The 15513-nt window shown below is 40.2% G+C and overlaps 1 protein-coding gene and 1 long non-coding RNA gene across 15 annotated transcripts in view; one reads left to right on the top strand and one right to left on the bottom strand.

The window, feature by feature from the left end:
* LOC309850289 overlaps positions 1 to 1058 on the bottom strand; it is an 85878-nt gene extending 84820 nt beyond the window's left edge. For all 3 annotated transcript variants that reach the window (XR_014304167.1, XR_014304168.1, XR_014304169.1), the window contains exons 1-2: positions 932 to 1058; positions 399 to 470 (exon numbers count right to left, since the gene is read on the bottom strand). This is a non-coding gene — a long non-coding RNA (uncharacterized lncRNA). The remainder of the gene's footprint in view (positions 1 to 398; positions 471 to 931) is intronic.
* A 564-nt stretch (positions 1059 to 1622) lies between these two features.
* The window catches only part of LOC309850283 (REST corepressor 3), a 51357-nt gene continuing 37466 nt past the window's right edge, over positions 1623 to 15513 (top strand). For 3 of the 12 annotated variants that reach the window (XR_014304164.1, XR_014304165.1, XM_082703981.1), the window contains exons 1-4: positions 1633 to 2017; positions 2423 to 2479; positions 11941 to 12018; positions 14788 to 14840. Coding sequence is in view for 9 of the 12 variants with exons in the window: in XM_082703981.1 (XP_082560107.1) it covers positions 1849 to 2017; positions 2423 to 2479; positions 11941 to 12018; positions 14788 to 14840 (357 nt within the window). In the remaining 3 variants the exon portion in view is untranslated. Of the gene's footprint in view, positions 2018 to 2422; positions 2480 to 11940; positions 12019 to 12289; positions 12567 to 14787; positions 14841 to 15513 lie in introns of those variants that run through there. The other 9 variants (XM_082703985.1, XM_082703986.1, XM_082703988.1 and 6 more) reach the window with 8 other exon arrangements.

The following is a 15513-nucleotide window of genomic DNA, read 5'->3' as shown; positions in this document are numbered from 1 at the left end:
ATGAAATGGCTACTAATTTCATTTGCCCAGGATATTCTCTCAGTGTAGAAAAACTATACAAGAATTAAAATAATATCCAGAACTGTATTTGTTGAGAGAAAGAGAAGAATAAAAGGTTTAGTTGTATAATCTAAGTTGTAAGTTGTATGATCTATTTCCACTATCAGAACAAGGTGTTTTGAACCTGCTCAGGAAACTTTCCCCTTTAGACAGGGAGCCTGCCAAATATTTACTTCCCAGGCTTTTTTTCCCCCCGGATCAATTCCTGATTGAGACATTCCTGCTTTAGGTGAAGTCTTGCTCTGGCCAGAGATGCTTATTTCTGCTTTGATCCACTCCGCACTGACCTGTAACAGAGTTACTCAGGACAGCCTTTAAGTGTTTGGAGAATACCTTACCTCTGGACCACAAATACTGCTCTTCATTCATTTGCATACTAGATGTTCACGGGAAGTCCTCAATTCTTACTGCTGAGCAAAAACAATAAATAAATCAAGAATGAATAAATAAATCAAGAATGAATGAATGAACGAAGAAAGAAACAGAAAATCATAAATAGCTCCCAGTGCCAGAACAGAGCAGATATCCTCAAATCGGGTGAAGGAAATATGCAGTTCCCTATTCCTTCTGCCTAACGCAATTCAGAAAAGCATTACAGAGCACGGAGCCTGCGAGGCTGGAAACTCTGCCAGAATGCAGCTCTTGCCTCACCTCCACTAGGCGACTCCGCCCTCCCTCCAGCTCTGCTCCAAGCCCTGACCACAAGTCAGCGAGGACTGAGTAAGCACCAGTCCACAAGGCCCCGGTCGTAATTTTATTTCACCAGTGACAACACCCACTTTCTAACTAATAAAACAGTAGAGGCGAAAAATGGATAAAAATAAAGCAAAGGTGAGAAGAGAAAACTGAAGAAAGGTTTTTAACAAGACACCTTTTAGCAAAATACAGCTGCAATGCTAGCACTGGAAACTCATCTCGGCACCCTCAGTCTCTCTCGGGAGTCAGGCCCCAGATCTGGGATTCAGACACCAGAACTGCAGCGTCCAGATAAACAAGACCGCGTCTGCTACTCTGGGCTTGGAGCTCTAAGGGTGGCCCGCCACCCAGTCCAGCTCCCGGGCGGGAACGGGCGCAACACCAGCTCGTCGCGGCTGGAGGAGCCGCAAAAACGAGCAGCAAACCGCCGCGCTCCCGCCGAGACCCTCCCGGCCGTCCCGACCCACAACCACCGGGGAGAGAGAGGGAGAGAGAGAGGCTGTTCTCCCGACTCCGGCGCCTCGGATCGCGCCGGCCCTTTCTCAGGCTGGGCGCGTTCCTTCCGCCCAGAGGGCAAAGAGTCCCACGCCCTGTTGTCCGCCTCCGCCCGCGCGCTAGAGCGCCCCCTAGGAAGGAAGCCGGAGAGGCGGCGGCTTCTCTGCGGCGATTTTATTAGCTCGGTTGGGGTTGCCGGGGCTGCCGGCGAGCCGGGCTTCCCCGCCCCTCCCCCTCTTCCCCTCCGCCTCCCCCTCCTTGCCCCTCCCCGCCCGGCGGCCGGAACCTCCCTGCGGGGCGGAGTGATACCGGCGGCGGCGTAGAGCGCGGCGCGGCCGACAGGGGCGCCCGGGACTGCGCGGGGCTAGCGGAGGGAGGAGGGGAGAGAGGCGGGGCCGGGGCGGGTTGTTGTGAGGCGACTGCGCTACTGCCGGACCGGGGCGGTTATGGCGGCTCCATATTAACACCCTCCTCCTCCTCCGCTGCCGCCGTCTCCTCCTCCTCCTCCTCTCCCTCCCGCCCGCACTCGTAAGCCATCTCCCCCTTCACCCTGACGCCTACCGCTTCCCCTCACCTTTCCCCCTCCCCTCTTCTACCATGCCCGGCATGATGGAGAAAGGGCCCGAGTTACTGGGGAAGAATCGATCGGCCAACGGCAGCGCCAAGAGCCCGGCGGGCGGCGGCGGCGGCGGCGCCTCATCCACCAACGGCGGGCTGCACTACTCCGAGCCCGAGAGCGGCTGCAGTAGCGACGACGAGCACGGTGGTAGCCTCGAACTCCTCCCCGCCAGCCCGCCTGCCCCCCTCCCTCTCCCCTCCCCCAGCCCCCTCCCCTCGCCGCGCTCCCGCCCTCCCTCCCCTCGGAGCCCGGGCGCTGCGGTAGCCTCGAACTCCCGGTGCAGTGCAGCAGCACCCCCCGCGACCCCCGTCCCCCCGCCCCTCGACCAATCCTCCGCCCTGCCCCCCCCGCTCCCCGCCCCCATCCGCTGCCATCTCCCGGAGTGCCCGAGTTAATATCTTCCCATCCACACGCCGCTTCTTTCCTCCCTCCAGCAGATTTTATATTTTATTAAGTGTCTTTTCCTTTTTCTTTTTTTCTTCTTTTCTTCTTCTTCTCCCCCCCCCCCCTTCCTCTCTCTCTCTCCTTTTTCTTTTTGGCATTGCTTTGCAGATGTTGGGATGAGAGTCGGAGCTGAATACCAAGCTCGGATCCCTGAATTTGATCCAGGTAGATATATTTGCTTAAGCAAAACCCTGTCTCCCCTTTTCTGGGAATGGTTTAGGGTGGAAGGGGTAGAGGGGCTGCCGAGGTAGGGGTCACGGTGTGCGGTTGGGCGGGGATGCGGGGTTGGGATGGGCAGGCATCTGGCGGGGAGGCTGTCAGGCTTGGCAGGGCTGTGACACAGGGTGTGTGGGCAGATGTGTGCATTGCAAGGTTAACATGGTTCCTTCAGAGGCCACTGGCCCGCTGGTGGCATCGCCTTTCTGTCCCCATGAGCCTGGGGCGAGGTTGGGAGAGCAGAGGGAGGCGGCCCTTGGCGGATTCGAGGGTCTGAGGCTGGGGAAGGAGCGGCTGTTGGGCCGAGGCTGGAGGAGAGGGTGTGCAGGCTGCTTGGGGAAGAACCATGCAAATGTCAGTTGCCACACCGCCGGCCCCCGGAGAGCGGAGGGCCGCGCTCAGTAAGGGCGGCGGATGCCGGGGCTGCTGTCATCGGCCGAAGCTGAGGGCGAACCTTGGCCGACCTGCTCGAACACGGGATTTTCTTTTTTCTTTCTTTTTAGCTAGGTGGTGTAGCTTTGGTCGCGACGGCTCTGCGAGTGTAGGAGCCGCGGAGAGAAAGGGATGGGGAAGGGGGGTGGGGAGAAGCCAGAGGCACACCTCGCCCTCCAGGCAGCCCTAGGAAGTCAGACCACAGGACAGTGGCAGCAGCTGCCAAGGAGACATTTTCTCCCCGAGCAGCCAGGTTCCAGCGTCCTCTGCTAACCCAGCTTGCGGGCTCCCTGTCTACTTTTCTCCAAACAGGCTCTCTGGCGGTCACGGGATTTCAGCCTGGACGGGGATTGGGCGAGAGTTCCGCATATGGAGGCGCCCTTGCTGGAGCCTCCCGGAGTGGAGCGTGTTCCTTCTCCCCACCCCAGACCCTCTTCAGTTCAGGCTTTGGATAGACTTTGAAGGAGCTCTTTTTTTTTTTTTTTTTTAACCCCTTTCTCCCTTACAGTTGGTCAGTTTCTTGCCCCCTGTCCCCTTATAATAACATTGTGTCGGGCTTTTGAATTCTGTATTAGATATTAATAGGGCTTAATTGTGGTTTTTGGTGGGAGAGGGGAGGGATAGCGTCTTTACTTCGTTATAGGGTATGGGTGGATATTGTTCATCCCCTGCCCATTACCACAATGATGCAGAAGCGTTTTAGGTAACATATCCTCCTGTCCTGAGGGGGAGGGTAAAATCATGAGTGTTAAAAGGATTGTTAGTGCAGTCTGTTTTTCAGTAGGTAAAACCAGTGATTCGAGTGCTCACTGGGTATGGGCTGCCTTCCAAACGACATAGCTGTTAGTATATTTTATTCAAAAGCTATCAAGTGTGTGTACTGGTGGTCTTCAAATAATTTTAAATGGTTTGTGAAACTAATTTTGTTTATTGATGTAGCTAGTAGGTGAATAACACTTTCGCATTACAAGGTATTAACTTGTTACTTGGAAAAAGCATGCTTTGGCTTAAAATAGACTGAATTCAGTTCCCAGGTATTTTATTTTTGTGCTCTGAGCAAGTTAGTGACCTTCCCTGATCCTTAGTTTCCCTAGCTGTAAAATGGACATAAAAAAATGCTTCATGGAATTCTTATCAGAAATACCTGATTGGCATATGGCGGTTATTCAGTAAAAATCAAATTTGATAATTACGAATGATTCTGCATACATTTATATCTTTATGACTTGGGGCATTTATTGGTATTTTGCTTTTTTGGGAAATAATAAACTGACTTAAAAATTAGAATTCAACAACCAGAACTATTTCGTAAGTTAAAAAACATATCTATTTTTTTGCTCCATTAGATAGATTTATATTTCATAGACAGCTGTACACAGTTGATTGGGAGGTCTTATGTTTAAAAACCAGACTTTATGCTGGAACAAATTTATATATGCCTTGGTCTAGATCACTGTAAAGGTTTTTTGTTTTGTTTTCATTTCATGATAGAGAATAAAGTTCAAAATTTGAAAAATAATTCATTAAAAGTGCAGAACACTTCAGGTAGCTTCACATGGCCACTATTTGAATTATCCAGTTTACTTGATCATCATTTTTTTTTTATTACTTTAAGCAGAGTATTTGTAGAAAAAAAAATCACTGCATTATTACATTTTTAAAAGTCATTTCAAGTTATTTACACAGATTATAATTGACACTTTCTATTAGGGTAAGAATATATGTCATTGGGGCACCTGGGTGGCTCAGTGGGTTAAAGCCTCTGCCTTCCGCTCAGGTCATGATCTCAGGGTCCTGGAATCGAGACCCGCATCTGGTTCTCTGCTCGGCGGGAGCCTGCTTCCTCCTCTCTCTCTATCTGCCTACTTGTGATCTCTGTCTGTCAAATAAATAAATAAAATCTTTTTTTTAAAAAAAGAATATATGTCACATTTTAAAAATTCATGTGTAAATTTTCTCCTTAATCTGCAGAAGAATACTGAACCTAGGGACACAACTAAAACCAGTTATCACTTAAACCTGGATAGGCTTTCCTATAACCATTATAAGCAAATCTTGTCAAGCAAATGTAGATTATCAGTTGTTAGACACTTTTTTAAAAAAGTAAATATTGAAACTCTATGCCTTTCAATACAGTGCCATTGGTCTATTTTATTCGTGTTGTGCTATTGGGTGAAGTTTCATCAATTCAGTATACTTTGGTGAGAAATTAAAGATATTTAATAAAATATTTAATAAATATATAATAAAATATTTGATAAATGAAATATTTAATAAAAGAGGTATTTATTAATGATAGAAATTGGGGAATGGTCAGTATCTCTCTCTGCTTTTCTCTTTTCCTATACCTTCATCTTTAGTCTCATAAACCATTCAGTCTACCTTCATGGAGATTATTCAGCCATAACCAACTTATTTGGAAGAAAAATTCCCAAGGTACCAAGATTATTATGATCAGAATATAGGAAAATTAAAGGGGATTTATGTGTGTATGTGTGTTTAGGATATTTTTATTGAAATTAATAGTGATAGAAATCAAACAATGAATTACTAAAATGAGTATTTTAGAAAATACGAGAATTGTGATTTAAATTGGAATTACTGAATATAATTTTAGGAACAGTTTATGTTAATTAACACCATTGCTAAGAATGCCTTTATCGAAATTTACTGACTGGATTTGATTATTTTCTTTCTTTTTCTTTTTTAAAAAAGATTTTATTTATTTGTCAGAAAGAGAGATACAGAGTGTAAGCAGGGGGAGTGGCAGGCAGAGGGAGAAGCAGACTTCTTTCTGAGTAAGGAGCCCAGTGTGGGACTTGATCCCAGAGTCCTAGTATTTTGACCTGAGAAAGGCAGATGCTTAATCCACCCAGGCATCCCGGGATTTATTTTCCTAGGTGCTTTTTCTTTTTTCCCTTCAGACTTTTCACTTCCCAACTTTTATTTAGTGCCTCCTGCCTATTTGTGTATCAAGGAAGAGCAGTTTTGTGTGGCGATTAAATCTTCCCTCTTTTCATATGCCTTTTAGCTAATATGGTATAGTGTCCTTGACAAACTGCCTGAAGTATCCGTGCCTTTATTTTGTGATTTGTGCAAGGAGATAATGTTAACCATATTAGATTAGGTGAAAATTAATGTCTATAAAGCAGTGGTTTTCAAAATGTTTTGCTTGTATATTCATAATAGAATTTTCTTTCTTTCTTTCTTTTTTTTTTTTAAAGATTTTATTTATTTATTTGACAGCGACACTGCAAGAGAGGGAACACAAGCAGGGGGAGTGGGAGAGGGAGAAGCAGGCTCTCCACGGAGCAGGGAGTCTGATGTGGGGCTCGATCCCAGGACCATGGGATCATGACCTGAGCCGAAGGCAGCCACTTAACGACTGAGCCACCCAGGCACCCCCATAAAAGAATTTTCAAAAAAATTTTCTCGTGTATTTTTGACATCACTTGTTGCTATGTTAAAATAGTTGAAAAACATAATCTCCAGTGTATTGAAAATACTAGGACTTTGAAATAAAGCCATTATATCCTTGTTTTAAATGCATCCAGTTAAATATAAATACTACAGTAATATGATAGTATCTATAAGAAGTATGGAGAGGTGAATAGCATGAAAGTTTACATTTTTCCTTTTTATCTTCAAATTTATTGCCATGGATTTTACCCATGGAATTTTATATTTTTGTGCTTGAAAGTGCTTTATTGATCAACTATCTAATTTCTCTACCATTGTAATATGTATTCTTGTGAACATAAGGTTCTAAGTGTTAAGTCTCTTTTGGTTTGAGTTATTACAATTAATGTATAATTGATTGAAATTGTAATAGCTATGATGCCTTAAGTAAAGGAGAGCCTTGCTTGACACCCTTCGTTTGGCACTGTAGAGGTCTTAAAATGTTAGGTGATATACTCTTCTTAGATGTGGGATGGGGTAAAAGAGCTGCCCCCCCCCTTTTTTTTTGGTAAGTGAGGGAAGGGCATCTGTGAAAGAGGTCATACATAAGTAGAATGAACAGCTAGCTCTGACTGCAGGTGGGTTCTCAGGCAGATTGTCTTGGGGAAGAGCACAAAGGGAAGCTGAAGTTCTGAAAATTAATTCCCATAAAACTTACTTATGTTTATATAACCCTTGGAAAGTCATTATTTATCCCAATATGAAGGTAGTGAATTAAATATGTGAGAGCCTACTTCATAAATTGGGAGAACTTTAACAAATATTTGGTGTGTCTTAATATTCTCAGTACTTAAGGTCTTTTTATTTTTTTAATGTTATTTATTGATTGGAGAGAGAGAGAGAGAATGAAAGAGAGAGAGAGAGCATGAGAGGGGAGACATCAGAGGGAGAAGCAGACTCCCCTGCTGAGCAGGAAGCCTGATGTGGAACTCCATCCTGGGACTCAGGATCAGGACCTGAGCCAAAGGCAACTGCTAAACCAACTGAGCCATCCAGGCACCCCTTAAGTTCTTTCCTATAGGATATTTGTCCCATGATTTCCGTAGAACTCTTTATTCTAAATGTCCTAAATCTAAGAAGTAGATTTTTTTATTTTTTATTTTTTATAAAAGATTTTATTTATTTGAGAGAGAGAGTGAGAGAACAAGTGGGAGGAGGCGCAGGGGAAGAAGCAGGCTCCCCTGCAGAGCAGGGATTCCAATGTGGAACTTGATCCCAGAACCCAGGTGCCCCTCAAAATTATATTTTTGTTTTTTAGTTGTTGGTTTTTCCCAGTTGATCTCATAAATGTACTTACCAACTGCAGTTAAGGTATTTAAAAGATTTCAAAATGATTAAACTTTTAAGTGTTTCATTTCATACTTTTAAAAATTGTTTAATAATTTTGTTTTCAGAACTGTCATGCTAATACATAGTCTTTAAAAATGATGGTAGCTTGCTATCTAGGTTTTGGGTTTTTTTTTTTTTTCATCTGTTTGGAAGATAAGATACTTCTAAGGTTGGATTATTTCATTGGTGAGGCAAGCTTGATTTTCAGTATTTTTTTTTTTTAAGATTTATTTATTTGTCAGAGAGAGAGCACACTCACACAAGCAGGAAGAGTGGCAGGCAGCGGAAGAAGTAGGCTCTCTGCTGAGTAAAGAGCCTGATGTGGGACTCGATTCCAGGACTCAATTACGACCTGAGCAGAACACAGATGCTTAACTGACTGGGCCACCCAAGCATCCCCTCAGTATTATTTCTGAGTTATCAGACAGGTTTGAGATATAATATTAAATATTGTTACACACAGGGGTGCCTGGGTGGCTCAGTGGGTTAAAGCCTCTGCCTTCGGCTCAGGTCATGATCCCAGGGTTCTGGGCTCAAGCCCCACATCAGGCTCTGTGCTCAGCAGGGAGCCTGCTTTCTCCTCTCTCTCTCTCTCTGCCTGCCTCTCTGCCTACCTGTGATCTCTGTCTGTCAAATAAATAAAATCTTTTAAAAAATAAATAAATAAGTAAATAGTTACACATAAAAGCAAAATAAATATTGACTTTAAGTCCTTGAGATAAAATTTGTCTTCAACTTTTACAATGGAAAGGATAAAATTATTGTATGCAAATCATCCTGAGGGGTACAGTGTATGTGTTGTGCTGAGTCCTGTGTATTGGGTAAGACTGATGAGTTACAGACTTATACCCCTGAAACAAATAATACATTATATGTTAATAATAAAATAATACAAGTTACTTTCTCCTTTTATAGGAGAGAAGTCAGGTCTGAGTTTTTAGGAAAAAAAAAAAAAAGTCATTTCAGCTATCCAGTCTTATTTTCAAGGGATTGGTGAGAGAAGGCATTAGCTGTTTATGTTAGAGCCCCATAAGGTTTTATTCGTTTGTGTTATTTGATAAGGTGACAAGAAGTCTTTTCAGAGTAGAGATTGAATGGAACAAGAAAGGACTTACAGTGAGCATATACTAGTAATAATAATGTTTAGGTAATGCTTACTGTATGCCAGGTACTTTGCATACATTTATTTAATTTTTTAATAATTCTGTGAAGTAGGTCCTCTCATCTTCCCTATTTTTTTTTTTTTTTTTTTTTTGAGATTGATTTATTTTAGGGAGAGAGCTAGGGAGCAAGTGGGGGTGGGGCTGGGAGGAGCCAGGAAGAGAGGAAGAGACAAATCCTCAAGCAGACCCCCCACTGAGTAGGAAGCCTGGCATGGGGACTCATTGTGGGGTCTGGATCCCAGGACTCTGAGATCCTGACCTGAGCTGAATTCCATAGTCAGGTGCTTAACTGTTAGACTGAGCTTTCCTGGCATCCCTCATCAGTGTTTTTAAAGAATTACACTAAGGCATGGACAGCATGGCTAAATTTCCCTAAGATGACAAAGCTTGGAAATGGCAGAGCTTGGATTCGAAGTAGAGTCTGGCTCTGTAATGGTTACACTCTTAACCATTATATTAAAATACCTCATTTCTTGTGAACATCAGTCATCCCTTGGGCCTACCTGACACATACATGATTGAAAATGGTGGAGTTTAGTTCAAGGTTAGGAAAAGAACAATGTGGGGATGCCTGGGTGGCTCAGTGGGTTAAAGCCTCTGCCTTCAGTTCAGGTCATGATCCCAGGGTGCTGGGATTGAGCCCTGCTTGGGGATCCCTGCTCAGTGGAGAGTCTGCTTATCCCTCTCCCCATTTCCCACTCATGTGCTCTTTCTCTCTCAAATAAATAAAATCTTTGGGGGAAAAAAAAAAAGGAACACCATGAAAAGCCTAGTTAGTCATTTTCTGCTACCAGACACAATTATTACTCTCCCTATTAGCATCCCCTACTCCCATGTTAGAAGAGCTGTTAGTCCCCACAGCTTGGATGTCAGTTTTTGTCAGACTAGGCCCTTAATTGTAGTCCTAAGAATTTTGGGGGAAACCTAACTGTTTATCTTCTGGGGAAAAAATACAAAAAATAGTTTATATCTGTGTAAGAAGAGATATTTCATGAAGGTATTTTAATTAAGATTTTCTGTAATGCAAGAATCAGATGCAAGAAATATGTTTAAATATTAAGCATGATAGCGCTCTTAAGACTTGAGACTTAATGGAAACCTTTCTTTGTTGCACTCCTTATTAAGTAGGATTTAAATGATCTTATTGTTATAATTCATTGTGAAAAAGAAAAAGCCCATGCTGAAGAATTGAAGTTTAGAATACTCACTAGAAATAGAAGTAGATAAAGACTTCTGACCAAGTTGGATATGTCTGTTTTATTTCCACTGAGTGACTGCCAGTTTTGCTTTTGTGTTTATATTTTATGTGGTTAGAAATTTAATATAGATCTTATTTTTGAAGTTTTTAAAAAACTTGAAATTTGTTTTCATTGAATATAAATTTTAGATAATGTACTTCTACTTTGCATTTTTTTAAAGTCTTAGATTTTTGTCCTCTTTATTAAAAATATGACAAAATGCAGTAGGCTTTGCTTTTAGATTCATTTTATAAATACGATTTTTCTACTTCTTTGGTACTATTCTCTCATTTCTCTTTTTTCCATCCTAAATTTTTCCCTAGAGTAAAACACATACAATTTTTAAACAATCTTAGCTTCATATTTTCACTAACAATATATAATTATAATTTTCTGTAGTGTGTTGATTGAATATGCAATAGTGATGTGTAGTGATTCTCCAAAAGTTAAAAACTACTAAACTATATTAGATTATTCTTGGATAGATAACTTCTCTAGATTGATGTTATACCCTTAGTTCCTTTACCCCTGGAGGTGAGTGTTCTTTATTCCAAATATCTTATAACTTTATGAATGATTATAGTTTAACCTCAAAATTCTGTTAATGTTCTATGAATAATGAGTAATTTTGGAATTTTTGCCATTTGTTGGTGGTAGCTATCAATACCTCACAAAAGTCAATTATGATACATTCATAGACAAGTGTTTAAGTAGGTAGCAACAATGCTTCATTTCTTGATAGTTTTAATTAACTTGAATGCACCTAGGAATTAGAAAGAATCCAGAAAAAGACCACCGAGTAATTAAAAGACAGAACCCACAGGCATGCATTTGGCACTGGGACAGCTGCGTTGGGCTTTCATTCAGACTCTATCCTTGATGTAGTATTAATAGAGCTTGATTTTTCTGACTTTTTAGATTATAACAGGTTAGAAATAAGCAACAGTAATGTTGTGCTTCTACGTTTGGAGGTGGACTTTGATTATTTCAAGAAAAAACAGCATTATTAACTTTTACATTTTTTGACTTTGTTTTCCTCTTAAACAGAGCACATAATTTTATAAATATAAACTGTAATAAGTGAAATTAATGCTCAAAAGGAACAGTTGGCAGACTCACAAGGAATAAGACTAAATAAAAAACATAAAAAGCAGATATAAGTATTTTTGAATGATGGTAGTCTTGACCCATTAGGTTATGGGGCAAACAGATATAACTTACCACCTGAGGTATTCTCTAGTTTTAAAAGTCAGAATTTTTAATGACTCACAAATAATGTTTAGAAGGTTAAATCAAATGTATTACCTGTCAAGAAATAGGGCTATAGGGGCGCCTGGGTGGCTCAGTGGGTTAAAGCCTCTGCCTTCGGCTCGGGTCATGATCCCAGGGTCCTGGGATTGAGCCCCACATCGGGCTCTCTGTTCAGCAAGGAGCCTGCTTTCTCCTCTCTCTCTGCCTGCCTCTCTACCTACTTGTGCTCTCTGTCAACTAAATAAATAAAATCTTAAAAAAAAAAAAAGAAATAAGGCTCTATAGTGTATTTAAGAAAGTCTTTCTTTTTAATTTAAATGGGGTTAACTTCAGTCTTTGTGAAATTTTCTTCAATTCTATAAATGAAATACTTAGTATATTTAATGTAAACTCTGTTTTTCTTCTGTTTCCTTGTACTTGGTTCCTTTGTCCTCTTGCAGGTACTGTACTAAAATAGGAAAAAATTTACTTTGTTTATACTTAATTTTAAATGTACATAAAATCCATCATATTTAAAGTAATGAATTTTTTTCCCTAGGTGCTACAAAGTACACAGATAAAGATAATGGAGGAATGCTTGTGTGGTCACCATATCACAGTATCCCAGATGCTAAATGTAAGTTTTCTGAAATTGAATGTTTATGTCAATAGGATTCTATCAACCAATTTAAAATACAACTTATATTTGTTTTGGGTCGCTGAGATTCTCATAAGAAAACAGTTTGTCTTTGTTTTGTTTTTTGATGGAGGTTGTTATATTAGAATGTTTTTCCTTTTGAAAGATAGTGGGTTGATCATTCCAATTTGTGTCAGGCCCAGGAAGACTGAAAATACCTAGGATCTGATGGCATTGCTGCTTAAATCCTCAAGCAGGGGAGGGAGTTACTATATAGACATCTGCACAGGCTTTTCCTCAGTATATGGAGCTGTAAAGAAATGCCTTCAAACTTCAGAGAGCCCACTATCATTACCATTTTAAAGAGGAAAGGGGAAAGAACTGACTTCAGCAGCCATCAATCAGGTCATCTTTGAGCTCTCCATTTCTGGACGGAGACCTTCTGGATCATTGACCATGCACTTCTTGAATCATGGTGTGGCTTTAGACTTCAATGTGATGTAGCGGACCTGATCCTTTGCGGCACATCAGATATAGGAAACGTGCAGGTAACAAAACTAAGATCCCCACCCCTCCATTCAGTTATTTTTGAATTTGTTAATTAGACAAACAGAAAACCACTGCACAGCTATTCTTGCAGCTGTAAAATAATCTTGTCTTATAAAAATATTTACGAAATCTTAGAGATGTCCCATAATGGTTTATTTAGTCCTATGAAAATTAATGATGTTCTGTATGTCATGTGAATAGTAAGCTAAGCGTACTTCTTGATGCAATAAGAGAACTAAAAATTGAAAATTGAGTATGATGCTGCATACCTGATAATTCTTCCTATTTGACAGTTTGGGAATACCAGCAAAAGGTCTAGCTGGTAATCTAGGAATTACATGCCCTTGAGGCATTCTTAACAGAAAACACAAAATTGTACATTTGGCCTGGGACTGTATACTGAGAAACCTGAGGGAGATTATCAGGTTTCTCTGGTTCAGTTCTTGTTACATGGCAAAGGTTTTCATTCATAAACTGAGCATCAGGGTATCACTGGCTTCTGCTGTCCTACCACTGTTTTGTACAGTGGTGCGTTTCTTAAGAAGGTGGAAAATAAAATTTAGAAAGCTAGCATATCCTGATTGTGTGGTGCCCATGTAGAATATTCTAGACCAAAGATATCGGGCAGTGGATTCAGCTCTGGCTGTGCACTAGAATCATGTGGAGGAACTTTTAAAAGACAGTGCTGATGTCTAGTGTCTATCTCAAACCAATTAAATCAGAATCTTAAGGGTTGGAGTCTGGACTTAACTTTTAATTTTTTTATTTTATTCATTCATTTGTCTTTAAAGACTTTATTTTTTAGTAATCTCTGTACCCCACATGGGGCTTGAACTCGTGACTCCAAGATCAAGAGTTGCATTCTCTTTCGACCGATACAGCTGGGTGCTCCTGAGCTTCCTTTTTAAAAGCTCCCCCACTGATTCTAATGCACAGCCAAAGTTGGAAACCATAGATTGAATGGTATTGTTTAGCCTTCTACTTATAGGACTGTAGGACATTTTTGTTAAAAACAGCATATATTTAGGCCTATCTTATGTTTAAGTACTATGTATTTAAATTCTAAACAAAAGACAATATTTGGATTTTCTTCAAAAGTTTACAGTCTTAGGGAACTATAATAGCATCCATCGAAAATAGTTACTATTCTAACAGCATTATTGTTATAATATCATTTTTATATATTAAATTATCTTAACATTGACTAATAGTAATAGCAAACTCATATAAAGTACCTAAAATGTACCATGTGTTATTCTAAACAGTTGATTATAATATATCTCATTTAATCCTAGGAAGAAGGTACTGTTTTAGAGTGATAAAAGTAAGGTACAGAAAGGAAGAGTTAATTGCCTATAGTCAAAAAACTCACAACAAGGCTGAGAATCAAGCCCTGGTAGACTAGCTGTTCTGGGATCAGAATTCCTAACCTCTGCTTCTCCAAATATGTATATATATATATGCACTTTATATATAAACTTTTAAAAAGGATCAAACAGGAATGACTATATGAATTTCACGTAAAACAGTCCTGCTGACTGAAATGGCAGACTTCTCAGAAATAAGGCCTTAAAATAGCTAGTACCTCATCATTGAAGCTGTGCTTATCTAAGTAGTTTTTTGGCTTGATTACATATGGATGTTGAATGAAAATGAAATATTCAGATACCTTATGTATAGCTTGCAAGAAGAGCTGAAGAAAATTTAGGGCTACTGAAGCATACTTGAACATGTCATTATTAAGTATAGCTGACAGAACCATAGATAAACCATCCTTTGTACAGCAGTCAGAAGTGGGAAGGTAAAGGCTTTGGGCCAACTCTTACTATGAGATGGGATCTGAAGCAGCTAAATCTCTTCAAATAAAGACTGTAACAGAAAAATGAAGAAATTATCTAATATTCTACACGGTAGTTAGGTTCTATTGACTATGTACAGACTATTCTTTTTTGTATACAAAAATAGTTAAATGGCATTGAATTTAATAAGTATGTGCTATATAATCTTAGAAATAAATCATACTAAGTAAAATTTTAAATCAAGGAAGGCTCTGCTCCTGATTATAGAAATAGAAGTCTTTTTTTGTAACATTTCATGGAAAATGACTTTTCCCTGGAAGAGCCCTGGAATATAATATTTTTATTTTGCTTTGTTTAAAAAAAAAAAAAAAGCCCTGCGCACCTGAAGTAAATATAGTTATATAACATTGTTTCATTGCAGTGGATGAATATATTGCAATTGCAAAGGAGAAACATGGCTACAATGTGGAACAGGTATGTAGAGAAACATTTTAGTATTAAAGCTTGCCTCAGTACTTAACAAAACCAAAGAACATCTGGTTGGTTCTATCCTAAGAAATTGCAGTTCCACCAATTTTATAGATAACATAAGAAGCCTAGTAAAGTCTGACCTTTTAAACTTAGGGATTTTGCTTTTATTGTAAACATTGTTCATCTCAAGGGCTTGAATATTTTTCTTTCAATACCTCTGTTTCTTATTCTGCTTTGCGTTTTAAAAGTATCTCAAAGCCTTTAGATTATTCTGGCAAATGCTAACCAAAAAGGGAAATTTTTTTTTTTTTTTTGAGTACAGGTAATTCTCTCTGATTTTTTTTTTTAATTTTATTTATTTATTTGACAGAGAGAGAGAGTGAGAGAGAGAGATCACAAGTAGGCAGAGAGGCAGGCAGAGGGAGAGAGGGAAGCAGGCTCCTTGCTGAGCAGAGAACCCGATGCGGGACTCCATCCCAGAATCCATAGACCATGACCTGAGCCGAAGGAAGAAGCTTAACCCACTGAGCCACCCAGGCACCCCAGTTCTCTCTGATCTTTTAATCTGAAAGACCTAGAAGTTAAACTTTTTATTTAGTATTTAAGACTTCTCAATTTTGAATGAAATAACTTATGAAGGGCTTTTCTTTTTTATTTTTTTTTATGATTTTATTTA

Source organism: Mustela nivalis (genome assembly GCF_964662115.1).
Source record: "Mustela nivalis genome assembly, chromosome: 16".
NCBI lineage: Eukaryota > Metazoa > Chordata > Mammalia > Carnivora > Mustelidae > Mustela > Mustela nivalis.
This window is presented reverse-complemented; position numbering and strand designations above follow the sequence as displayed.